Source organism: Siniperca chuatsi, linkage group LG10 (genome assembly GCF_020085105.1).
Source record: "Siniperca chuatsi isolate FFG_IHB_CAS linkage group LG10, ASM2008510v1, whole genome shotgun sequence".
In the NCBI taxonomy this organism is placed as follows: Eukaryota; Metazoa; Chordata; class Actinopteri; order Centrarchiformes; family Sinipercidae; genus Siniperca; species Siniperca chuatsi.
Genome location: NC_058051.1, coordinates 12,349,890 through 12,377,615, shown reverse-complemented (window position 1 = coordinate 12,377,615; position 27,726 = coordinate 12,349,890). Strand labels below are relative to the sequence as shown.

The following is a 27,726-nucleotide window of genomic DNA, read 5'->3' as shown; positions in this document are numbered from 1 at the left end:
TACATTTTATTAATAAAAGCTTATGTACTTTAATGTAGGGGAGGGCAGTGTGTCATCATTTATAAGGTTAATGCATCATCAACAGGCCGGGTTTGATACACACATTGCAGTTAGCAAAGTTTTCATTCACAGCTGTGAAATAGCTCCAAACGATGATCGTCTTTCATTCAGCCATCACTGCAATTATGTGTCAGATTAAACTAGTCAGGGCACGCTGCAGGTGTGTGACACGTATATTGTTTGAGTGTACAGAACAGGACAACAGCAGAGCAGAAGCAAAGAGTACACGCACTAAGATGTGTTCACGACAATGGAATGTTGTTTGCATAGACAGTTCTACACTTTGATGAAATACAAGAGAAAAACTGATCCCTTTTTTGGTATCGATCCTATCGAATAGGATCCTAGAATTGATCTTCAAAACGAGACATAGTAGCCCAGTCAAGCCCAGAACCTACACTCGCCGTCTCTGTCCTCAGAGCCAAGCCGGTTCTTCACAGACCGTGTCTACTACGTCATTACTGGCTACAGCGGACTACACCGGACTCGCCCGCTCTGGAAGAGCGCTTATCCACCCGTGATTGCTTGTTGTTTTATAATAAAGACTGGCACTACTACAATCCAAGTTACCACTTCCTTGTGTTCTGCATTTGGGTCCTTAGATCGTGCATTACGACAGTTACTCAATTACCAGCTTTCATTGGAATAAACAGGTGCCATCTTGGAGTCTAGCATCCAATTCTTATAATACATTCTTGACAATTCTCCACCTTCAACAATGACAACTGTATTTCCCAGAATGCCACTGCCAGACCACAACATGTGTGACAGAAACGGGCACCCCCTAAGGTTTGTATTTTTTTTTCAGGCAGCTGGTTCAGGCAGTTTTCTGTGTACTGGGGAAAATATGACAGCTCTAAATTAGATTTTTTTGGTGAGTGATAAAAAACACTGATTACTAACCAAGACCCCACAAAAAAGGTGATAATGAAAATCCCGCTGAGTGAAAAAGTGTCAAAAGGTGATTAAGTGTAATGATTGTATAAGTAATCAGGATGCGGTACTGCAACATATTTCTATGCAGCTTGCTAACCCAGCACATACACTGAAAGTATTTATTCTCTCCCTTGTTGTTGGCCCATTGGGTGTTTTTACATGTTACTGCAAGGAGCGAGTCCAGTTTCATTCAGGTAAACTATCTCTGGCACAGATGTATTAGGCTCAGTGAAGTGTGCTCTGCTCAATGACATGACACAAAAAATAAGCCTTGATGAGACTGGGTGATTTTTTTTTAAAGACCTTCATGATTAATAATTGATTTATGCAGAAAGTAGATCTTGGACTTGTGTAGCGGTGAAGGTCAGCTACCGTGAAAAACTGGCAGAGTACCATCTCTGAGGAGCTGTTTGATACAGCTAATCTGCTGTGAGGAGAGTCCATGCCCGGGCTTCATGTGTGCAATAAACTATAATACCTTTGAGCCATAGATTTGGTATTTTAGCTACAGCCTGGGTGAGTAGAGTTAAGGTTTTTCTATTACTCTTTTCTATTCCTGGAAATTGCATTTTTGCATTTGCAAGTGGCCAGAAAAGGCTACAAAAGAAGGGAACAAGGCAATATGCAGGTGAAATAACAGCCCTCACTTCTGACAACTTCTCCAGAAACACACGAGGCAGATGAGATTGTTTCTTTTGTCGCAGGGAATCAAAGAAGGTGTCTCATATTCAGACGCATACTGTACTGTACCTTTACTGCACACCAAGGAACTATTCCAAAAGTGTGGTCCAGATAAACATACTGGTCCAGTATGCTGTTTGCCTCCAAGATAAATTCCCCAACTTTATGGATTTCTAAGGCTTATTTTAATCTAAAATGCCATATGCAATATTACTATTACTCTTTATTAGGATGGTAAGTACTATTGCTCACTTTAGTTAGCATAGTTACCATAAATGTACTTAATTCTTTTATGTTTTAAACCATTCACATAACTCAAAACCTCAGTTCATGTTTGTTGGGTCAATGGGTGCTCTACACTGGTTGTAATCTAAGGTCTGAGCAACAAACAGCATTAATACATTTTAAGGGTCAATGCTCCATTTCTTTCCCATGTAAACAGTAACATATAACCCACAGAAACTTTTGCTTTTAAGTTGGAGTTTCTCAAATCCCAGGCTCCAATAATACCAGAAGTCCTCCCATTCACATGTCGCAACACTGAACAGGTCAAGTTGCTCAAAGTCCTCCCAAATCCATAGTCTTCATATATGTTTACAATCTATCTATAATTTTGTCATCCTGATTGTCCATATGGTAATTTTACTATGATGGTCCATCATGTACACACAACATCTATTGTCTGTCCGTCCTGGGAGAGTGATCCCTCCTCTGATGCTCTTCCTGAAGTTTCTTCCATTCTTTCCCTATTGTTTTTGGGGGGGGAGTTTTTCCTTATCCGAATCGAGGTTCCAAGGACACAGGGTGTCGTATGCTGTGCAGATTGTACAGCCCTTTGAGGCAAATTTGGGATTCGTGATATTGAGCTATATAAATAAAATTGACTACTTATTTGAGCAAACAATACATAGAAATGTCAGGTTTGTACAAATCATGCTGGATCAATTAAATGAAATTTTAAAATAATCATTGTGAGTATTCATTATGCAACACTGTTCCCTTTATTTCTTTCTCTTACACTTTCTCTCTCACCTCCCTGAAATCGCCTTTCATCCAACATTCACCTTTTGAAGTTGAATGCCTTTCTTCTCATTCTTTGTACCTCTGGGCATTTTGTTGTAATGGATAATGGAGAGGAGCAGTGAAAGAACACTCCTGTGGTACATCAATGGCCAGCACCTCACTGACTTATATTCTCAGTGCCAAATAATACACATACTTATACTTATCACAAAGTCTGTGGTTAGGGGGAAAAATGAAATGCATCACTGTGTAGGTGAAAAACATAGATAAGACACTATTAAACAAGTGACTCACAAGCTGTAACATGAGTGCAACCATTTTCTAATGTTTAAAAGACTCAACGTAGTGTCTCAGCTCCTCAGCTTAGACACTAAGGTTAACTATTCATACTTCTTTGAAAAGGAAAATCAATCCACTCAACATAGATGCTTTAGCTCTCACACAGCCTGGGATCTTTTGGCTATGTATAGTTAAGTTTTACATCAAGCGTTATTATAGAATTTGGGACATTTTTTAAAGTATTATATAATATCTATACAATGCACAAACCTGCATTCCATCTCAAAACATGCAAAAGAAAAGTGTTGCAAGACAAGATAATACTGCAAACACAAAAGACACAATCTAAGAAAACATTCACTGTCCTCAACAGCAAATCAAAATGCCGTTTCTGCATATTGGACCTCACCAAAATTTTTGTATAGCACACTGTCTGCATGTCTTTACTGTACATCAAAAAGAGACCTCTTGAAGTACAACAGGTCTCTTGACACCTTCAAGTGTTGGTAAAGCAGAAATTGCAAACAGTAATTTAGGTGACAAATGAGGTGTGAGACTGAATAAGATAGGAAGACACATTAGTAAATGGAATAACAAAAAGTTAAATTACAACATATTCATTAAATCATAATTGCTTAATTGAATGCTAATTCTATTATTTTTTTAATAATAGTTTTTTAATTGCATACATTAATGGCAAATGCAATTACTTTCTAAATGGTTCTTAAATGTGTCAGTTAATTCAACAATTAATTAACAGTGATTTTTCTGCTGCTGAACCCCACGTGACAGAACATCTGTGCTATTAGTTAAGTGGACTGCTCAAGCTATACACAGCGGGACCTCCAAAAACTCATAAACATATCATCGGAACATCCACTACATCAGCCATGTATAGACACAGACCTTGGTCTGTTTAATGGCCTGAGTCTTAACTTCCCATCTCACTGTATATAATGTTCATTGTGTCTGTGTGTGTGCTGGTGTGTGGTCCTATAGCTTCACATAGATTTGCATGATATATACCTTAGTTAAACATTATCATACTCTTCGCTTATGGCAAAGTAGCGATGGCCACTTAAAGGAAAATTCTACCTTCAGATATTTTTCCTCTGTCAGGTATCAACAGTCTTTCACCTTTCCAGGAGTTATTTTATCATGAACAACTACTGTCTTTTCACCTAGAAATAGAGTAGAACACATTAGACCAGTTCTTCAGACCTTATATTGGCTTCCAGTGTTTTACAGGATATAATTCAAAATTCAAAATCACTAAATGGCTTAGCACCAAAATATACTGCTGACCTGTTTGTACAATATGAGACTGCCAGACCTCTTAGATTCTCTGGAACTAACTTGCTTGCTGTTCCAAGAATGAGAACAAGGATGCTTAGTTATTGTTGGCCACACTTTAGGAAGAAATTACCAGAGAATCTAAGGTGTACCCAAACTCTGACTGCCTGTAAGAGCAGGCTTAAAACCTTATTATTCTCTGCTGCCTACTGTTTATAGCATGTATATATTTATCTTATCCATTTTCTTTTACATTCTCTTTTAGATTGACTCTTTCAAAGTCTATTTTTTATTTTATACACATGTAAAGCACTTTGAAATTGCCTTAAGTGTATGGATTGTGCCATATAAATAAATCTGCCTTTGCCTTTTAGTGATTTCCTGTTTTTCCCAGAATGCCTTTCACCAGTCCGCCTGGTCTCCTTGCATGCAGCTGGCTTTTACAAATCAGTGGAGAAATTGTAATTATCATGGTTATGGAGCTTTTTGCCCTGAGTTTAGCTTCCCAGGCTGGTCCTACCATCTTAGCCAGAATTGGCAAACCCCAACCAAACCAAATACCCTAAACTTTGACAATTTATAGTTTCAAATATCTAAGTGTTGGAAGTTATTGTGGTAGTACCCTTCTTGTGAAGAAATTCCACCTAAAAGGCTCAGTTCAGGACACAATAATTAATCTTCTATTGGACTAATGATAACATTAAGACTGCTGCTTTCAGTGGAAATGTTTGTTACTCTTCGATGGACTAAAGCAAAACAAAGCCTGATGTTTACCACTGATGTTCACCTCCCTGAAATCTCTTTTCATCTGACATTCAGCTTTTGAAGTTGAATGCCTTTCTTCTCATTCTTTGTACCTCTGGGCATTTTGTTTTAATGGCTAACGGAGAGGAGCAGTGACTGAACACTCCTGTGGTACATACTAAAATGTTTGACTTCAAACTCTACTGTAGCTGTGCTGAAAATGTCTTATCATATATATTTAGCTGGTTGTAGAAAATAATGAAAAGAAAAAACATGGCCTAAAATTAAAAAATAGAATCAGAGGTGCAGCCTACAATGCCAGTGGCTGTTTTTGGGTGGCTTTTTGTTTTGTTCCTTGACCATTATTTTTCTAAGCATACCTTTTGAGTTTTTTGTCTAAACACCTTAAGAAAAATGGGAAATCTACTGGTGACATAACACCTAAGTCACCGTGGAAGCCAGAGGAAATCATGTCACCACCACCTAAACTCAGAGAGGCAGCAACTGGAGCGACTAGAAGCAGCTGAAAGATGTGGACGTTGATCTCAACCAATCTGTACTGTTCAGTTTTCTGGTCCTAAAACTCCCAGAAAGGTGTGTGTTTTAAATGTTTTAAACATCGCCTCCTTCACATCCTTCTCAGCCACTCACTCCTTACTCGGGCCTCCTTGAAAAAACGCTTTTGAATTGAGTGAATTACCCTGATTGAATAAAGTCAGCTTTATTTGAAAATACATGTACTGTAAATGCCGTAGACTTACAGCTGACCTGGCACAGTTGTGCTGAGCTGTGAAGTATAAATATTTTCTTACCACTTCACAATTCAACAGTGGGGAGAGATGTAGCTGGTCCATTGTTTACATCATATCCTGAGGTAATCATAACATCTGAATGTTAGCACTAGATGTCTGGATCACATCATCTCCAGCACATGAACAGATAAAACAGACACTGAGCCGAGAAAAACTGTAACCCATAAATATTATACACTGTTCTACACCACTTTGAAGACACTGCTTTCAGTCACTTTTGACATATTTAGATTCCACAAAAAGTCTAACAAACAAGACAAATGACCAAACTGTAGAAACAATATTTTCATTATTAAATCACCACAAGTTTTTTGGTCCACAGTCTTACTGTCATAATGCTGATTGTCCTTAGAAATTTTCTCTCAATAACAGTATTTAATAATCATTGTTTCAAAAGCATTTCAACCTGACTACTCAAATCATATTCATCAGGAGTTTCTCTCAGGTATAAGAGCTTGTGATGCTCAGTTTCACCTTTATTGGACAGTTTACAGCGAACATACATAGGTCTTGTTTTGATCCAGTTTGTCTGTGGGTGTGTATCTGTAGGAGAGTATGTTTGTTCCTTTTGGATTTATGTCCTAACACTGTCCTGACACTTTGGATTAACTGTGTTGTCCAAACTGTGCTGCCAATAAAACCTTTAACCCAGCGTTGAACTTTCAGGATGGAAAAGCAGTATAAATGGTATCAACATTGTGAGTGGACACTTCTCCCCTCCATTAAGATGTCAAAGGCTAAGTGGATAATGGTGTTGTCAAAATCCTTGAATGAACTTTAAAATAAGAGGCTTAGAACTCGTCCGTATGGAAATTGTCGACCTCACAGTCTGAGAAGCAGGGAGACAAAGCTTGGTAATGGAAAATAGTTAAATCAAAACATTGATGTGTTTTTCCAGTTGTAGCGGCAGCCCTACAAAACACAACTGGTCTTGATTAGCAACAGTGTGACAACTGTTAATGCTTGCTAGCCCAATTTAAAACAGCACTGTCTGAGGCTGAATCTATAGACTGCTGAGTTTTTCCACATTATCATGTAATTGGGTTTTTAAAGAGCGCAGTTCATTTATGGGTAAGAGGCAAAAGTAAAAGAAAAGCAGCATCATGAAAGGTGGAGACACAGCTTCCTGCAGCCTATTACCAACACTGCAGTACATGTTTTGGAGAGGTACACATCCTTCAACCTCTGGACATTTTTATGTATCAGTGACTTAAAGCTCTGAGTAGATTCTCTACGTCATCCTCACCTTTATTGATCTTGCGATGGAAGTTGATGGCATCCACAGAGGCAGTGACAACGTTGGTGTTGCAGTGCCGAGCCGCCACAATGCCGGCAACCTCATCCATCAGCTTCATGGTCACACCTGTTCCAGACACACACACACAATTTGACTTTTGTAAACTATACAGTGGAACCATACCAGCAGATTCATAGATATTTTTGACTTGTTCTGATTTTTTTTTCTTTGTTCTTTGATTTCAATGAGGCTCTCAACATTGTAAAGAACATGTAACATTACTGTGACTAGTTATAAAAATATTACCTTAACACAAAGTCTGTCCTGTACACATAACATAATGTCGCAAAATATTTCACTGATAACTGCTAATGTAGCCCTGACACAGGAGACAAGCCCTGCTGATTTAACCTGAGGAAAAGTTTCAAAGTCATTTCTCAACTGATGTAATTTCCTCTCTCCTTATCAATATAACACCATTATGTTATTAGTTATGAAATTCTTATTGAAACGTCTGTACGGAACAGGTCTATGACAACTAAGCAGACACAATCTGGTGATGACATCAACACTAACGACTTCAACCCAGTGACTATTGATGAAAATGAGCTTTTAGCTATATCTAATGCAATAAATGTATTGCGTTGTCCCTGCAAATAACCAATAAAATAAAATAAGGTTCAGCCGTACATGTTCGAGTCTGATACCAAAACACGGGCAGAACAACCCGAACCAGCTTCACAACTTAGACTGGAGCAAGACGTTTCAGAGTGGTAAGTTATTCATTTGTAAATAATTTATCTTTCATAGGTAACGTTTTAACTGTGCACTGTCTCTACATGACAGTAATAACTTTATGCTCATTGACTGCTAACGTTATTTTAATTTCACATTCAGGTGTGCTTGTGTAAACTGCTCAATTCGTGCATTATGATGCGTGTTACATAGTGACGTAGATACGTTATGGAAGTAAAGGCTGGACTACAATCAAGCTGTTTTCAGGCTGTTCAAGAGCAGTGTTTTAGCTCCCTTTGGGGTGGACTTTGGGCTTTTCCACTTTGCAAACCTATTACATGCACAACAAAGATATATAACACAATAAGGGAAAGGGGAAAAACCAAAAAGCCTAATATGACCACTTTAAGCTATGATAAATGTAGTCATTAAGTTGGAGGGATTCTCTGTCGTGTTTGAGGCACTATATCACTGAGATGAGATAGTTTGAAGTAAAAGCTAATGGGTTTCCTGATGCAATTAGAAAACTATCCACCTGAAGCTAAATTATGAATGAGTCTCATTGCCATGTCCTCAACATTAGCTTCTCATTCAGACTCATTAGTCCACTGTTGACAGTTGATCAGCTGACTACAAGAAGTGTTTCAGTAGACTTTCAGTTAGCTCTCAGATGACAAATCAGAGTGAATACTTCATTGCCATTTCAAGACAGTCGATAGGAATTTGGTTTGGTGAGCTCACACTAAGCAAAACAAAAACAACAAGAACCCCACCTCACATACTGTGTTGTGAATGTGAATTGTTAATAAGCTCTCTATAATTTATGTTACATTCACGTTAATGTCAATAATTTAAGTTCACCTCGTGCAAATAACGACTGTCCTCTCTAGGTAGCAAAAACTGAAGTAGCGTGACGTTGCTATACCTGCGCAAAAAGTTTAAAGAGGCAGTTGGTGTGTTGTGTATACAAAATATGTGACTGAAACAAGAGACAGGCATTTCTTTTAAAGGAATAGTTTGACATTTTGGGGAACACGCTTATTTGATTGCTTGCCAAAAGGGGTTAGGGTTAGTAAATAAGTAAGTATTTGGAACAAATGAGACGGACTACATGAAATTTGATTATGTTGCAGGAGAGGTCTGAAAAGGGGGATCTAGGCACACTGAACCAGTGCCTCAAAAGACATAAAAATTACACGAGATCTGGAGCACATGGCCTTCATCTGAAGAAGACATGCTGATTGTACTCGCTGCATGTTATTAAAAGTTTTATTTATGATCGTGTGCTCTAGATCTCATGGTTGTTTGATAATTTACACCCTGCCATCAAAATGTACCACAATTGAAATCCATTGTGAGAGAAATAAATCCAGGCTGTTCAGTGTGAGAGATTACAAACACTTAACAGCCACCTTTCAAACCTACAGGAGGTGAGTATTTGATACTAAGATACATTTTGGGTGAAGTATCACTTTTAAGATGTGAGAACACTTCAAATAATCCATCATCAAAAAGTTTACAGAGCACTTTGCCAACTTTGCACTAAAAGCTTGCACATGATTTGAAGAGCAAGGAAACACTTTGAGCAGGAAATCATAGTTACAGATTACAGTAATGCATGAAACCCATTATTTCCCTAAAAGAGCAGGGCTCACAAAGTGGACACAGAGGAATTCACAAATCTACACCTGCATTTGTCTGTGTGTGCCACACATACGGCCTTGGCAGCTTGTGTCAAGTGTGAAGGAAACAGGTGTTTGTGGGTTTCTCACAGAAAGTGGCACATCTTGTAAGGAGTGGGTGGGTTGGAGATGAGAGAAACAAGGAAGAGGGTGGCATCTGTTTCTCATCTCAGAGAAAGTGTGCGTGCCTGTGTAATGTGCATGTGTTTGTGAACGTATGCTCATTTAATGACATTCAGACCCTTTACTAGACCTTCCAGTTGTTCCCTCTGAGCTGCTTTTTATATCTCTCATGCTACAGAAAATCAATAAGTCTGCTTACTGGTGGCTGGTTTGGTTCCCAAAGGCTCCTACCATCTGCACTGTGTGGCTCTATTTATCACAGCCAAATGTGTGGGAGTACAAACAGAATGTGCTGCTTGCTCCCAAATGCAGTATTCACTGTAAAAGTGTGCTCGTTGAGTTGATTGAGAATTAAACATGCCATTACTTTGACATTCTCTTATCCCAAATGTCCAGAGCATCACTTTTATTTTATTTAGCTGATAATACTGATATGTACTAAGGTTTAGTTTGGAAAGTAAACTTATTTTTCTGTCCAAGCTAAACCTTTCTCAGAGATAAAAGAAAAATGCACTTAAATTTCCAACAGGATATTTCAGCTAGCTCTGACTTTGATGTGTGATTATGTGGTTAAACTCAGGTCAGGCAGTGTGAAAGTGACAGATCATTTGCTCCATCACACGAAAGGCTCCATCATCTTTACCTCGAACTGAAACCCTGTTGATCGGGGAAGTATAGCCATTAAAAATGCTCTCTCATTAAGGCCGATGATGTGGCCACAGTTCAAAATGGTGACCACAGCATGTCAGGCCTTAAAGTGTGTGTGGACATGGAAATATATCACTTCTTTCCTTAAGCCGGTTGCAAGGCATTTTCCAAAACCCATCTTGGTTTTTTTCCTCATCTCCACTATGTTGTGAAAATTGATGGGATCTCACCTAAGATTGAAAATGTCCCCTGGGTACAAGGTACAGCAGGCTGCTGCTATTCAAAGCCTGGAGTGGTCATGTCTGAGCATGTAACACTTAATGGAGATGGATCACGACCTGACAAGATGATGAAACTGAACGTAAACGTTAAACTGATCCTAAACAGTTCAATTAAATTTAAAACTCATCTATCTATTTGGGATGGGAGCCAATGGGTACTATAACAAAGTCAGCTTGTATATTATACTACTGTATACTGCTATAATAATTTTTTCTAGTGATGAACCCACAGAGAATTATAAACCAACGATGCAGTTCCCCTCAACTTGGACTCTTTGGACCTCACTCTCACCGCTATCATCAGCATTGTTTTCACCCACAACAGGCAGCTGTTTTCTAAAAACCCACTACCTGCTCAGCACCAAACAACAGACAGATAAAGTTAGCAAATAGCTGGTGAACATAGTGGCGCATTTAACAGCTAAAGAGACAGATATTTCCCTCAGGAGTCAGTAGAGACTAAAATAGAACTAAAAGAGATTGAATATTGGACTTACATTTGCCTGGTGGACAGCCACACGACTCCAAATTAATGCTAATGTTGTTCTGTATCTGTTGGAAGTGTTAATAGGCAACTGTTTGCTGAGAAGTTCTCAACAAACAGTATCAACTTAAAAAATGATATGTCAATGGTATGTTCAAAAAAATCAGTTACTGTAGGTTTAAAGAGGACAAAAGTATATTTTAAGACCATTAATCTAGTCTAGAATATAAACTCTTGCATCATATGTTGTAGTGTTACACGTTAACCATTCCTTTAATTAACTCCAAAAGTGACATGAATTCCCACTTACTGCTGGATGGTCTTGCACACTATGATAATAAACCCTGTTTCCCTATTGCTACTATTGAATTGCACTTTCTTGCATTGTCTCTTTCTTATTATACCAAGTCACCAATGTCTCTTTCCCTTAAGCTTCTTAGGTGTAAAAAGACTGCTGGATTAGCTTAGTGCATAATGTTGCATCAACGACTTAACTGATGACCACTGAGACACCAGGCTCTGTTTCAACTGCTTCTGAGGGACAATGTTTTAGAGAAATCTGTTAAATAATTAAATTGCTTGTTTTTAAAATATCAAGGCATTTAATTTCTATCTGTGAAAATAATCTATTGTATTACTGTTCCTATTAGATCCATAACAGTATAGTCTTATTAAACAATTACAAATGAAGTAGCATTCAATAAGATGATGATCTAACTGAGACAGATAAACTTCAATAAACCTAATATTGCCTTTACTACAAAAATATCATTGTTTTTTGTCATGATCATCTCATAGCAGTGCCACAAAATAGCAGCTTTGGTAGCAGCAGTCATGCATCAGCTGATAAGCTTTGATGATATTAATGATATTAATATTCCTAAAAACAAAGACCCCACATTTTTGAAATTTCATATAATTTGATCTTCCATTTGCAAATATTACATAAGAAGAATAAGATTACATTTTTATTCAGTTTCTCTGTAATGGCATGAGGGCTCTTATCAGAATGAAATGACCTTTAGGAGGTAATTTGGGGTAAATAAAAGAATCATAAAGGATGGAGAGAAAGCTCTGCTCAGCATGCTATGGCATGAAGTGAATGCTAATGTGCTAAATGGCTAGACTGGAACAGTCAAGAATATCATTTTATGACATGACATGAACTTTGTAACTTTGTAAGAAAAGAATAAATAAGAATATACTGAGGACTTGGTTATTTCTGGTTTGGATTGTGAATTTGCAACACGTTCTCATCCCAGGTCGTCAAGTCAAGTTTTGGTGCCTAAACCTAACTGCAACTGTTTCACAATATTAATCACGTGTTAAAATGGCGTCTCATACAGAAACTGAAGGAACAATGTGAACAAAATGCTGGTATTTGACGACCTTGGAATGAGACCATGCTGGAATTTCTGAGGGATTTTGAGACCAAGTGGAGCAGTGAGAGTGGGCTCCCGTGGTCTTGTTCCCCGGCTCCCCAGTGTTAGCAGTCTCCAGATGCCTTGAGAAAACAAGGCTGGTGGGTGTGGGGGGATAATTACCCCGGTTTGCTCATGTTCTTCACTTTACCACACTCCCTTAGAGACTTCCCACGGCCTAAGACTAGGCATTGCTATAAGTAGTAAAAAGCTGCAAGTTTAGCCATTGGTTGTTGAAAATACTCGTTTAGCTAGATAGTTCTGATGGCAGAGCTGAGAAGCAGTTATGTACAATGACTGATAAAGGTCTTCATTATCTAAACTGTTGGAATTTTAGTTTATTTTAAATTTTGCTTATTTTTCCTCACCACATACATGTCACATTGTGGGAAAAAGCTTCAGCAATTCCCCAAAATGGGTCATTAGCATTCCTCATTGTCAGCAGCACAGCGACTGTAGATATAAACACAGATGTCTATTCATTTCAGAGAGGAATATTATCATTTCATTAAGCTGTTATGGGGAAATGAAGGACAAATGTGGATGTAGTGCATTGAGGTCTGAATTTTAGATTAGTGTACAGATCCTCCTACAACTCAAAACTTGGATCAAGTACCAAATCATGGTAAGAACTTTTAAACTGTAAGTGCAATGTTCACTTTTTCCAAAACCATTTGCTAATCTTCACCCAGTCTTACTTTTTGTTGCCTTAACTTAAAACTCTAACAATCAATATTTCTAGAATAACAATGAATCGAGTCTACATGTAATGTGAAAGGGGTCACCCACAGTCACAAACCCACATGTATTTATCCCCCAACTCTGCAGTTCCATAAGCTTTTTAACCTCTCTTAGCTCAATGTTTTGATTTTGCACATATTACTGTGTGATTCAGTCTCCCATCGGTAGAAAGACAAAGTTAGCAACTATTTGGTGAAGAAAGTGGAACATATAGCAGTGGACAGGAACACAACTCCAAATGAATCCTAATGTTGCTCTGTCTCATGGATGTGTAAATCAGCACATCCAGCACATTGCTAACATTGGCCATAACAACTTTAGAAAGCGATTATATGTCAGGCTGTGTGTTTGTCTGTTTGTTATGGAGTTCTTATGACTCCAAGTGGCCAAAGAAAGATTAATACAGGTTTAAAATATTAATCCTAAAGACAAGAAAAAACAGCCTAATTTTAAGCTTTTTCTTATTACCTCTAAACATAATGGAATATGTAATGCAAACATATTGCACACACAAGACATCTACTAACACATAACCCTTTAAATTCCAAATAACCTTTTAAGAGTCTAATCTTTTAGGAACCTGATTAAAGCTCTTATATACTTGCTTTTTAACAACACATTCATGTAGATAAGCGGTTGCCAGGCAAGCAGCACTGGTCACACACTTGCCTGCATACTTTGTGTGTACCTAGATTATTAAAAAGAATATCCACTAGGAGACAGATCAGGGACAAATTATTCATTGCCAATACTGGAACATCTTTGACAACTTTCGATTTTGTGCAATGTAAATAAAACTAAACATGATGAAACTCTGGGAGGTTACAATATTGTTACTGTTGATAATTGTGGCAGAAAAAGCTGCAGCAGCAAGAGATATCACATAAATGCAGGTAATTGCTAACAAGCTCTATTAGTTTCTTTTCAAAACTTCCTGCCATTGCTGTTGTCGTTTGTTCACAGTCTGCTGCTGCCCTTGCCTTACATCATTATACACCTCCCCCACGTATCATGTGCTTTATTGCATCTTGCAGACATATAGCATTTATTCTACCAAAGATCCAAAGGAAGCATTGGTTCATGTTCATTTCACAAAAGAATTACGAGATTACGAAAAAAGTGGAGGACTGTACTGTCCTCGAGTATCAGAGATGCTTGTCTTTATTAATCACTACCATCAGTGGAACTGTTAATGCAACTCCTGCAAAAAACCCTCTCCTTGTACAGTCAATGTAAAAGGCTGAAGTGAGGCTCAATGTGAGACTGCAAATGAGGACAAGCGAGGCCAAGACAGCCCAGGGCCTGCCGTTACACATTCACAGGGTGACATGGCACACTATGACTCTCCCTTTGCTGTAGGGTGGGAACTCGAACGCAGAGTGGGGGGTGGGGTGGGGTGGAGTGGAGTTGGTGTGTATGAAGAGGAAAGACAGCTCACTCCAAATGGGGGAAAAAGGGCAATTAGTAACCAAGTCCCTAGTGCAGCCCAGTTGGCCACAGGGCAGAATACCTCTGTGATTAGATTCCTTCTGACGATTTCCCCAAATCTTCTCGCACAATGCTGTCCATCGGCAACAGGCATGAGAACAGTGAAGGGAGTCTTCCGGGCAGCTCTTGTCGCTCATAAACCCTGTCTACTTACTTCAAGCCCTTTTAATTAGAACCAGCTCAGACACAGCACACTACGAAAGGCACCCACTGATGTGAGGAGAAGAGAGTGCGAGACCAATAGATATCGACAGTGAAGAATGCGTGACCTCTGCCTCTCTCACATATTCTCCCATCACTTCCTAAACTTACACCTTCCATCTTTGTATCTCTATTTCTTCCCTGTCTTCCCTGTTCTTGCCCTCTGCCTACTTTTATCCACCACTGACAATTCCCTCTCTCTTTCTGTCCTTCTCAACCCTTCCCAACAAGAGCTTTAATCATGGACAGTATCAAACAGCTCAAACTGCCTCCTAATGAGCTGTTACTATAGAAACAGCTCCTGTTAACATTACTGCCACGCAGCAACCCACCCACATCTTCTTAGAAAGTCCCATAAGCTGCATATTATTTTGTATATTTTACCATTCCAGCTGTAGTGAGCTTTACTAAACACCGTAACAAATTAGTGAGTGGCTTTAAGTTCTGCAAATTGCAAGCGAGCGCTGTCATGGTTACTGTTAAACTGTAAGCTCCATGCACACCACAGGCCTGGGAAAATCACTGAGATACGATTCCTGTAATGGAAATTCTGTCAGATAAAGGGCTTTCAGATAAAATGCACCTCTGGCTGTGATGGTAAAGGTCATCGGCTGCTGCAGATTACTTTTCTAGATGTAGAACTTGGCCTTTGTAACAGTAATAAACATGGTACATTTCTGTTCTGCTTTTAATTGGATAATGTTCATTGAAACATCTGCTCCATTTCGTGTTTGGATAATATCAGCTTGTCATCTAGGTAATACTGGTACCAGGCAAGATACTGGGGATCAACTAAATGTGATTTTAAGTAGTATAGTACATTAACAATACAGTAATTTTCTAATTTCTAGAATTTCTAACTACCATTGATATGGAAAGCAGGCAGAGAATAGCAGTTGGTTCTTTTTTTTCTTTCATTGTGTCCATCCCCCAAACCTAAAGCTAAATTCAAACCTAAGTCCATGGTACCCCATCAGGTAACCAACGCTGTGTTGGCTACTTGGGGCATCTTTAGACATTTTAGGGCCCCTGATCACAGATGATAGAATAAATGTCTTGATGTAAATAATAAATATCTATGTTCCAGGCCCTTTGTGCAACTCTGTGAGCCCTTAATCATTCAGTGTTCTCTGCCTCCAGCTGAACCCCTGCATCATTACATGAAGACCAGTTACTTTGCAGACAAACCCGAAACAAACTATTTGTGCGATTTAACGAACTGGTTTCCCATTTACAAACAATAGAGGATGCATGTAAAGCCGAGGAGCAGAAAACACATTGCTGATGATCATTTTCTGCATTTAGAAAAAATGCAACTTGCTAGAAAATAATATGAATGCATTTTTAAACAGCAAATATGTAGGAGAATCTAACAGCTTGTTGGTATCACTCAACTTATGTCTATTTCCTTCTGTCTGGGTTAAATGCTGTACACATACACATAGAGTCAAATACAGGCCTTGTTACACCATTCTTTGGGTTGTTGTGCTGAATCAATTTGGTTCAGGTCGTTAAAGTTGGTGCTTTTTCTCTCTTGTATTGATTCTATGTTAGCGTTTAGCACCAGTAAACAAACTCTCCATTCAGTAAATGACTGGTTTGAACGTGGTGAGGCTGCTCTGTTGTGTTTTTGGTTCATTAAAGCTCCTCGGTCTCAGACATTCAATATAGCTGTGGGATTTGCTGCACATGTCACAATAACCATATTCAAGTTTCCTCGCTGATTTCACATATAACTGAAAGCCAGACAGAACTATGGAGATTTTTTAACTTTCGTTTGATGTTTTTTTGTAACTTATGTACATAGATTGTTACATAGATTATATGATGCATGTATATCTATACAGTATACATATAGATTTAGAGTATGGTTCTAGTTTTTAATTATTGTTCAGTTTCAGTTTACTTATGTTTTCTATTACTTATTTCTTATTTACCTCTGTCTTTAGTGTCTTTATGTTCTTTTTGTTTTGTGATTTTTATGTGCTATTTGATTGCTGTAACTCTGCAATTTCCCTTTGGAATTAAAGAAGTACTCTATCAATTAATATTCAATCTACCAGGGTAGGAGCTTGGTTTTCAAGACTCTTCTCCTGAGTCTCTAAAAGGTTCCATCAGTGCAGCTGATTCAGTATTATATTTCCGAATCAATGTTGATTTTGGAGGAGAGAAGGCTAGAGGTAGTGGAAGCAATCCACACACACGCACGCACACCCACTCATAACAAAGGTCGATCACACAAGCTCCAGTGGACATATCCCTGTCTCCCTGAATTCCTCTGTCTCGGGCAGTGACATGTTTATATACCCACTGAGCATAGATCAGAGCAGAGGGCAGATAATATAGAGCCACTGCGATGGATGTGTTCCTGTACTCAGGCAATCCCTGGCTCAACTCTGTCACATACACACATCCTGCATTAAATCTTTGCACACCAACCACTTTATAGGCACACATCTGTATTTTCTCTTCTCTCTCACACACACACACACACAAACACACAGTAGAGTAGATACGTGGAATGAAGTAGCTTTACACAGAAGTGAAAAAAGTGTGCACACAAATACTGAGAGAAAACACAGAAATGCAAACATAAATTTGTGACATTAGTACACACACTGACAACCACTAACCAATGATTTTTTGTGCACAGATAAAAAAAAAAAATTTAAGTGTCTTAAACATCAAATCTTGATTACAGGGCAATTCAGTATATTAACCGTACAAGACACATCACAACATCTAACAATGTGAGGGTCATTTTGATTTTTTTCTCGATTTTTTTTTTGTCTATTTGTTTTACTCAGACTGCAGTGGTGTCCACCTGTGGCAATCAACTGCTGTTCCCATGGAAACAGGTGGTACGCTTCCTTAGAACATGAGCGAAGGATGGGAGCGAGTAGGGAGAGAGGAAAGGAGAGCTTGAGATAATGAGGAGAGGTGGGCAGACGCTAAATAATAAGCAACAAAGAAAAGGGAAGTAAGAGAGAGAAAGAAATGTTGAGTTATCATGGGGAGCTCAAGTCGAAGTTTCTGATCCTGTGATCTTTCCAGCATTTAGAAAATGTTCAGGCTTTTGTTCGGCACATTGGAGACTTTCATTACATATCTATCATTTGAGGAGCAACTGTAAAATTGCAGGCCTTGTCCCCACAAAATCTGGCATTGTAAACATTTGGGGTATTTATTAGAAATGTTTCAACACAGTGTGCAGGCTATTCTCCTTTCCTACTGCCAATCACCTGCCAAGCAGTGCATGCATGTGTTATCGATTGATAAATATTGACTCTGAAAATGTGATCCATTCCCCACAAACCTTAAAACTACAGTTCAAATCAAAAAAAATATATATACTGTATATATATACATATATATATATATATATATATATTCTCACTTGCTCCTGGTGGTATCTAGTCACGCATATAGTTTCGGTTTTGTGTGATCAATTTTTGAGATATCTGTCCTTAATCTCCTGCTGCCACCGCAATATATGGGGATGAAAGGAAATTACTGTGCCACTCAAGTCATTGAAAAATAAAATATTATTAATTAATTAATTATTTAATAAAAGCAACCTGTGATTCCAAAAATGTTCAGTTACTCTGGATCATCCACACGTAAAACATTTTTCACAGGGACTATTTCTTCAGTAGAAAGTTGGTTGTCTTTTGAAAACAAATAATTGAAAAATGACTTGCTAAATGAGGAATGTGATGCCCACACAATGCAGAATGGACTGTCAAATCATTCCTGACCAAATAGATGGTATTACATAATTTGACATAATTGTCAAATCTCTGGCTGGATGGATGTGGTGTCATTTTGGCTCTGCTATTATCATCTGCTGTCAGTCAGTCAGGATTCATAGGTGTTTATAGAGAAAATAATTATGAATTGTTTGCAAGGTGCATATGCATCCACTTTGTCCGTTTACAATATGAAAATGCATGCATTGAATGTTCATGTGTTTGTGCATGTGCCTTATGTCTCCTTAGGCTCAAGCTAAGTAGGCCCCCTTTTCCATCCCACAAAAGCAAAAACATAAAGTAAGTGAAAAGTCAGTTTGCTTTTCCCCAACAAGAGTATAGAGAGAAGGGGGAGCGAGACAGAGTAAGACACAGTAAGAGAGAAAGTGAGAGCGAGCACCCTGGCAGCCTGACCTGACTCAGTTATGTAAACAAAATAAGTGTAGTGAAAGCAACAGCAGTGAACAACAGGGAACATTGCCTAATGAGCAATGGCATGTACAGAGAGAGAGCGTCGGAGTGTGTGTGTGTGTATTCCAAATGACCTGCATGCTTGTTCCACATTTGCTTTTTAATTGGACAGATTTCTCAGTGAGCTCGCCAAATTAAAAAGGCAACCATGACACGTGCGACACTTATCTGTCCCGCCCTATTCCCTCTTTCTCCCATCCTGCCGTCCTGTCCAATCTCCTTTTCATTGCCTCTCTTTCTCAGTCAACATCTCGCTTCTGTTTTTCTTCCTCACTATCTGGTGTCTCTCTGATGGCCTCTTTACATAGCTGACCTCAATAGAAATGGCAGTATGAGGCAAGAATATCCTGCCAGAAACAATATACCTTGAATGATAAAAAGCATCTGTTCTGAGCTGATAAACTGCTGGATTTGTTACAGATGCAGTGTTTCCCAGTGAGGGTTTGCTTTTTTATGTTGTTTGGGACATCAGATAACTAGGTTTTTGGCTACGGGTGGCTAAACCATCAAATCTGGATATGCACTCATTAAATTAATTGTTTGTCTTGCTTTTAATCTTAGTTTGCTACTTTCTGTACTGTTTTCTCAGTGCTTTGGGGGGGGGGGCACTCAGGGAGAAACAACAAAAAGACAACAGGAAGCGTCTTGCCTGCAAAATGTGAAAATATTTATTAAGGATTCTGATGTGCATCCAGTGCTTCAATTGATGGGCTTCTGTGAATGTATGCAGAAGAAATGTTTTCACCTTTTGCAAGCAAGGGGCCTCCAAATGCCTTTTTTGCAGGCACCATCCAAATAATAAAAATAGTTTTTCTACTTAAAGATGACTGAATTGGCCAGGTCTGAAATGTTAACGAGGTCAAACGACGAGTCACAGAGGGACAATTTAAGCCTCTGAGTCGTCTAGCTTGTCAGCGAAACACAGAATTGGAAACGACATCAGCACCATACACTTCTGTTACAAAGGCCTTCTATTTTCCATTTGTTGTTCTAGTTGTCTATCTCCTGCTTCGTCCTTGTCATTCTGTTCTTCACCATTACAGCCATGCTCATAACAGCACAGAGTGCTGTCAATGCAAGTAACACAGAACTACAACAACCCGAGCAGTTACGTCAGCAACGCAACAGTGTACACATACACACAAATGCAGAATAATCACTCACTACAACCCCAAGTATTCACACTCACTCCCAGACATTACAACCTAACGACAATTTTATTCTCACTTCCTTCCTCCATTCACTTAGGAGAACATAAGTACTAAAAGCCATAAAATTCTTTGTCAAGGACATTTCACTTTGGATTAAATTCAGCAGTATTTCTTCCTTTCTGCCTCCACTGTGTTGCCACAGGACACGCTGTATCAACGTACAGTCGGGGGGTTAATGCCAAAGGTTATAAAACTGGGCAGAACCTTGTCAGCGATTCATGAGCAAACTGCTAAAGGTGGAATAAATGGAATAATGTAGATACTGTAAACACACGTGAACATGTACTGTATACTGTATATGTGAGTGTGTGATTGTGAAATTGTGAAATGTTTCACTCTTATTATAGATGTTTCTTTACACCTCGCATTCTATCTTTCCTCAACTTTTACGTATATATTCTTCTTCTGCTCCTATAAATCTCTCTCCTTCTGCCCAACCCTCTGTGTCTTTCTATCTGTTTTCCACTGTTGTGTCTCTGTTTCATCCTCTCCCCTGCAGTATTTCCATACTGTACTGAGGCTGTGGATGGTCAGGTCTGTCCCTGCCTTGAATACCAAACAGCCTGATGCTGTTAATGAGCTCTTTGTTTCACATGTGTGAGAATGACAAAGAAATCTAACAGATACTGGAGACCAAGTGGCAACACTGGGCTCTGAAACGGCTTGTCAGCAGCTATTAGTACTGGATCAATCACACAGTGTGGTTGTACATTTGAAATTATAAACTAAAAAATGTGCTTTGCATTGATCTGAAATACTATGGGAATATCAAATAAATTTAAGTTCACCGCTCCGTGTTTCAGTGAAGCCAGTGTATTAGATATTTGTTACTTTGCATATCTCCCTTTGAGTTACATATATGGGTGTGTTTTTTTTCAGGAGATTAAACCAGGATCAGCCATGGTGTGGAACACGCACATATGTACGTAGCCATCATAAGAGACCTACAGTATATTTCCTGCAAGCTTTACCTTGTAATGCAGTGTCCTTGTATAGACAAATATAACAATTCACACTAAAATCATCAGTCTGTAGCCTATTCTTTCTGCTAACAGAGGGTACAAAAGTTGGAGAGTCTGAATAGTGGCCTCTACCACGAAAAGGTAAATGAAGACACATTGGTCAGCTTAATTGAGAACAGGAACTGCATCCTCTTCTCTTACCATACAGGTTTTCATGCACCATCAACCACTCCTTGTTGTTTTTGAACACTTTAGTCACCAGTCAACACTGAATTAAGTTATTTTTGACCACCAGGGGCAGAAAAATTCCATGCCATGAGACTCAACCATACATTGTTTGGTTGGAGAACTAAATCAATTAGCTAAACTTGGCTAAAAGCTTATTAGAGCTGAGTGTGAGAAAGTTGGGTGTGAATTCTCAGTGGGTTTGGCACTATGAGTGACCCCTCTCACATTGCAGGTAGTCATTTCACAGAATTGCTTAATGGCCCATTAAAGATTCCTAATTTTTTTCAGTAACATGTTACGGACAGACTCTGGAACTGACTGCAACTTTCTGGTATTAAGACTGAAACTCAACTGTCCACGTAATGACCTGCTCAACCTGCAATCGGGAAATGAAAAATAAACAGTTAGACTCACCTCCATGAACATAGTCATGTAGTGTGCAGTCAGAGGGGCCCACCAAATGGATCAGACTGGACTGGCTGAAGCCAACTGTGTGTTGTTCTGCAACGCAAATGCACAAAAGCACACACACACACAAAACAAAAGAAATGTGAAAATGCAATTTTTGCATTGGAAAACTTGCTACTGTGTATTTTGCCCAAGCAAGCCAACACATGCTTGCATGCACACGACATGCTTCTGTATGGCGTCCCGGCAAAGTCACTGTACTGACATGCAGCTTACCAAGCAAGTCAACATACCTTTTGGTGGATCCTCTGAAGTTGAGTGAACATGACAAAAATTAGAAAATTTGTTATCAATTTTACTATCACGATGATTGACTACATTTACAGGGCAAATATGCACCTCTGATCAACTTAACTTTTACTTAAAAAAAATTTAAAGTTCTTTTTGTGTGTCCAATGTTTAGTGGAAGGCACAAGTTAGCAACAGTGCACCATAATACATTAATTACTGAAACCACATGCAGGATTCTTCACTTACTCCATAGACAGTTGCCATTATTTTACCTCAGTATTTAGCAATAATATGTCAATGTAATTATTTGTTTCACAGTGTGACAGCAGAAAAATTTAATTTATCTGAATGTCCAAACCAATCATTCAGACATCTTTAACAATTATCAAAGCTAGCTAAAATAAAATGTCTTACACTGAAGAGAATATTTGCTTTTGACTGCAGTTCATTATCTTATATCTATATTCTGTGTAATACTTCCCTGCAATATTAGTTTTCCCCTTGTTAGTTTTTTCTTATTTATTGCTACTGATATTATATACCTCAATTACTCTTCGGCAGTACATGCACCTCCGCTTATTAATATTATTTATTACATAAGGAGTTACATTGTATTTTAGACTGTACTTTCATCACCAACCAGTAAACCCACTTAGTACTTGACACTTAGTTTATCTTATACTTATACTGACAGGATACTTAATTTATTTCTGACCTGTTTTATAGTGTTTATTTTTTTCTAGTACTTTCTCCTGTGTGCACTGACGTAAAGACGAGCTACTGTAACAAAGAGTTTCCCTACGGGGATCAATAAAGTATTTCTGATTCTGATTCTGTTCTCCTTTTACTACAACCACTACACCTTATATTCCTGCACACTGATTGTACAAAAACGGATATTAATTCAGGCTGAAATAGTTCTGTGAAGTGCCTCTGTGTTAAGTGGAGGTGTTACAGTATTTGCAGGTTAAATCATAATGACACTTTCAATGACAGCGTTAGCATCAATCATAACAGACAAGGAATTTCAACTGATATTTGCAACATCTTTCAATCCAAATGGGAGCAAGATTATCTACACCTCAGATTTCTGTTGTATATTAACTGCATGTTAGGATTTGATTTGAGCCGGTAGTAGCCAGGGTAAGATGTCACCTGTGTTGGGTGGTGGTGGCACCACCTCTTCAATCCTTGCTTTGGTCTCCAGTCTCTCCATCTTCTGAGCCTCATAGCGCTTTCTTCCTTCCTCCTCTTGCTCTGCACTGGCATACTACAGACAGAACGTATACAGTATGAACATATGCACAGGTGTACACAATACCTGTCTCTGCATTGGTGCATGCAGTATAAGCAAAGAACTTTACCACATTGACATTCAAGACAAACAAGACAAGTTAAATGGACTTTTCACACTGTTAAATGTCAATATTTTTATCTTGACCAGATGGCCTCTCTCATGGATTCCCTCTCATTGACTTCTGGTCATGTCATTTCTGATACATATCGAGAGACAGAGTCAGGTAGATACAGAGAGAAGCTGACAGGTAAAATGCCAAACTTCGGTCCATGAAGGTCAAAGCAAACCAAGTTTCCATGTACCTTGATGGGCGGCACCTCCATGATCTTGTCGACATTCTGCAGAGAGCAGGGGACGTACCACAGCGCTGCCTTGTTGGCCAGCTTTTTGGCACCTGCAGTCACAGAGAAAAGGTTAAATTCTTGTAACAAGGAAAATGTCAGCAAGGAATTTAACAGCTTTCTTCCACCAAATAAACTGACACAATTTTCTCTGAGTTTTGTGAATGTAAACCAATAAGCAAGACGTTTTGACACGTCTTTTAAATAAAACAACAATGGAGCAAACAATTTTGAAATAGCTGTTGTCAAAACAGACACTCTTATTGACACCCCAATAAAAGCCATTCCAGTTTTTAACAAATCCAGTGGCACTGCCTGCAGAATAGTCTTTTTCATAAGCAGCTTTTAGGTGAAAATATAAGGTGTCAACTGAAAGTTATCATTTCAGTGCAATGTCTGAATATATGTGCTATACATCAATGATTACTTAGTTTTTCTTACTTTTGTTTTGTTCTTTACCCAAACCTCATTTGGACTGACAAACATAAGTGTTGAATAAAACTGCTGAAATCCTGAGAATTTTTTATAGATCAGGTCTAAGCTAATCTTTGGGGCAAATTGACCATCTATTAGTGATAAGAAAGGTCAGTAAATAATGCTCATTATTGGAGTATTTAGTACTCCTTGTGAAATAATGGACAATTATTTGAGTAGTGTCACTGTTTAGATATTAGATCTTGAAGTCTTGTTTCATTTTCTTGTGCATTTCTGGATATTACGTGTTATTTTTTGTCGTATGTGTGAATATCTTGGAAAAATGTCGAAAACATTTTATCCCTTAGATTTTCCTCTCTTGTGAATCCCTAAATAAAACCATCTTCATCTTCAATTAATGTAGTGCATGTATGCATATTCCTCTGAATAGATAGGATCTGATATTTCCATATACTTCCATATAGTACATGAAATGTTGTGGTGTTTGGAGGCTATAGCATTAGCGCTGCATTCCTACGGAAAGTTAAGAACTAGAAGATCAGAAGACAAAACTCATGGAAATCACATCTCATAGCAATCAGGCAAAGAGGTTGCCATAGTGATATCTGTTCTATTCTGCCTACATTTTTTCTCTTAATTCGCTAACAGAGAGAGAGGGGCTATTTTGAGGTTGTGTTGTTATGGCACACAAGGGAGGCACACAGATTAAAGACAGCACAGGACCAGCAGGTTCAAATTTATTCACTGTCTTTAAGTGTTAAAGGCTAGTACTTGTGGCTGCACCATCTGATGAACTTAGTGTGTTAATAATGTACCTTATTAGGACTGATAAGGTTTATATTCAGATTCATTTATTTGATGCTATGGAATTAAAGTACTATTTATTTGATCTAAATCTTGATTGTTGCTTTGCCCATATTTTTACTATACTTGTGTCAAATACATACAAACTTAAGGCTGTATAAATGTGCACTGCATCGACGTGGATATCAAAATAGGACATCTCATAAATAAAGAAATCTTATCAAAAATAAAGAACTGTGACTGTGTGCACTGTGATCAACGATAAACCAGACTTTGCAGAAGGAAAAGTGAAGTTAAGAGAACAGCGTGGGAGCAGCGACTTATGGCAGGTTACACTTGGGGAATAACATTTGCAGTTTACACCCGAGTTAAAACCATGCAGACAGCCGGGCCACGTTGCCATGCCGACCGCGCTTCTCCCCTCCTCCTCCTCTCATTGGCTGCCACCGTTGCCAGCAACCAGGAAGTTGCCCACAGGAGAAAGGCATATTTACATATTCTTGACTCTACCAAGAATGAGTGACTCTAGTCTATTATTGGCTCCTGCTGGACCTTATAAGTGAACTGTGTTTAGGATGGAGGGAGGAAGAGTAGGAGTGAGAGAGGGACGGAGGGTGGAGGGTGAAGCACTGGAATGAAACGGCCGGCTAAGAACCATTCCCAGTCCAACTGATGACCTTTCTGAAGATAATGTAACCAGGGAACTGGCTTTGAATACCAAATCCCTCTGCATCAAATGAAGACAATGTCATTGTTTGACCATGCCATCGCCTGGACTGCACCCTTATTACTTTCACAGCATGCCTTCTAAAACAGCACATATTACTCCTCATCATGCGTGCAGTATCATGCATATTGTTAAGGGAATACCAACTTGAGACAGACCACAGTCATAACATGTACCTTACTACTACATGTAGAAAATGTATCTGGATTCCATTCATCTTGTTTGTATTGTAAAATGCCTGTATCCAGTATTATAAATGCACATTCATCAAATTTCTGTGATCTGCCGGCAGGTGAGCCTCCATCTACTATGACATTATTTAGTTTGACAACAGATGATGAAACTGGTGTCACCATCTACAGTACATGTGCACTAGACCCTGTTCCTACCACCCTGTTTAAATCCAGCTTCCAGTGCATCTTCCATGAAACAACAAGAAAAATTAACACATCTCTGCAGTCAGGTCCCTTCCTCTCTGCTTTAAAAACAGCTTTAGTAAAACTGCTCCTTAAGAAGCCTGATCTGGACATTAGTAACCTTGCTAATTACAGGTCTATCTCAAATCTTCCTTTTATAAGTAAATGTCTTGAGAAGATTGTATTTGAGCAGTTACAAGGTCATCTGAATTCCAATAATACTTATAGATAGATAAATTCCAGTCCGGCTTTCGATCCAACCATAGCACTGAAACCGCTTTATTTACAGTAGTAAATGACATAAGAAATTCAACCAACTCAAACAATGTAGTTCATGCCTGTCTGAAAGAAAATTATTTGTTAGTTTAGGTAACTTTGTGTCACAGACACTTGACATCAAATACGGCATTCTGCAGGGAAGCATTCTGGGTCCTATTCTCTTTTCTTTATACATGCTCCCTCTAGGCAACATAATTAATCACCATAATGTCAAATATCACTGTTACACGGACAATACACAACTTTACATCTCTGTTTCACCAGACAACCACAGTTCCTTAAATGCTCTTTTTACCTGTCTTACTGACATTAACATTTCGATGAGTAAAAATGTTCTAAAAAGAAATGAGGAGAAAACTGAAATTCTACTCAAGACGAGTCAGTGCTAGCTAGCTAGATCATTTTTAACTAAGAACGATGCTGAAATGCTGACACATGCATGTATTACTAGTCGCTTAGATTACTGCAACACTCTTTTTACTGGTCTCCCTAAAAAGTCTTTGAGAAAATTACAGATAATTCAGAACGCTGCAGCCAGGATTTTGACCAATACAAAAAAAAGAGATCACCCTCTGCTCGCATCACTGTACTGGTTTATTTATTTTCTTTCTTCTTTCTATTGCCTTTGTTGTTTATTAGTGATATGATATGTCTCGTGAAGCACTTTGGCTTGCATCTTTGCATGAGTTATGCTACACAAATAAGGTTATTATTATTATTGTCAATTACGCCCCAAAGCTATCGAACATCACTACCTATTATCAGCCAGCTCGTTAAACTTTTTTTAAAAAGCAAGCTAAAAACTTCACTAGCCTTTAATTAGCTTTCCTGATACAAGCCAGAAACTCTGAACTAAAAGAAGTGCAGCAGTTCCAGTTCATTGCACATTGCACGTCTTTCATGTGAAGCACTGCATGTAATTTGCAAGCAATTGAGCTGCATTTCTTGTATGAAAGGTGCTATACAAATAAAGTTTATTATTATTATTATTATTATTAAAAGGATTTATTGTATGTGTCGGTTTCTATGTGATTACAGAGAACTGAATTCAGTCACAAAGGAGGGGTCTCAACAAACAGGAGGGACAGCTGGCTTACTTAGTCAGCATTAATGAATTAGTGAATAGGAAGGTTTTGGCTGCATCCACCCTGAACACAAGCTCCACAAATCTGCTCACTCAAATTTCAACATTCTATGGCACAATGCTCAATAAACTGTTCAATAGCACAGTGACTGTG

General features: G+C 38.5%; 1 protein-coding gene across 5 annotated transcripts in view; it reads right to left on the bottom strand.

Moving 5' to 3' along the window:
* The window catches only part of acot7 (acyl-CoA thioesterase 7), a 61,321-nt gene that overhangs the window by 13,944 nt on the left and 19,651 nt on the right, over positions 1–27,726 (bottom strand). For 2 of the 5 annotated variants that reach the window (XM_044210502.1, XM_044210500.1), the window contains exons 4-8: positions 23,789–23,880; positions 23,345–23,459; positions 22,192–22,206; positions 21,905–21,991; positions 7,075–7,191 (exon numbers count right to left, since the gene is read on the bottom strand). In XM_044210502.1, the coding sequence (XP_044066437.1) occupies positions 7,075–7,191; positions 21,905–21,991; positions 22,192–22,206; positions 23,345–23,459; positions 23,789–23,880 (426 nt within the window). The remainder of the gene's footprint in view (positions 1–7,074; positions 7,192–21,904; positions 21,992–22,191; positions 22,207–23,344; positions 23,460–23,788; positions 23,881–27,726) is intronic. The other 3 variants (XM_044210504.1, XM_044210501.1, XM_044210505.1) reach the window with 2 other exon arrangements.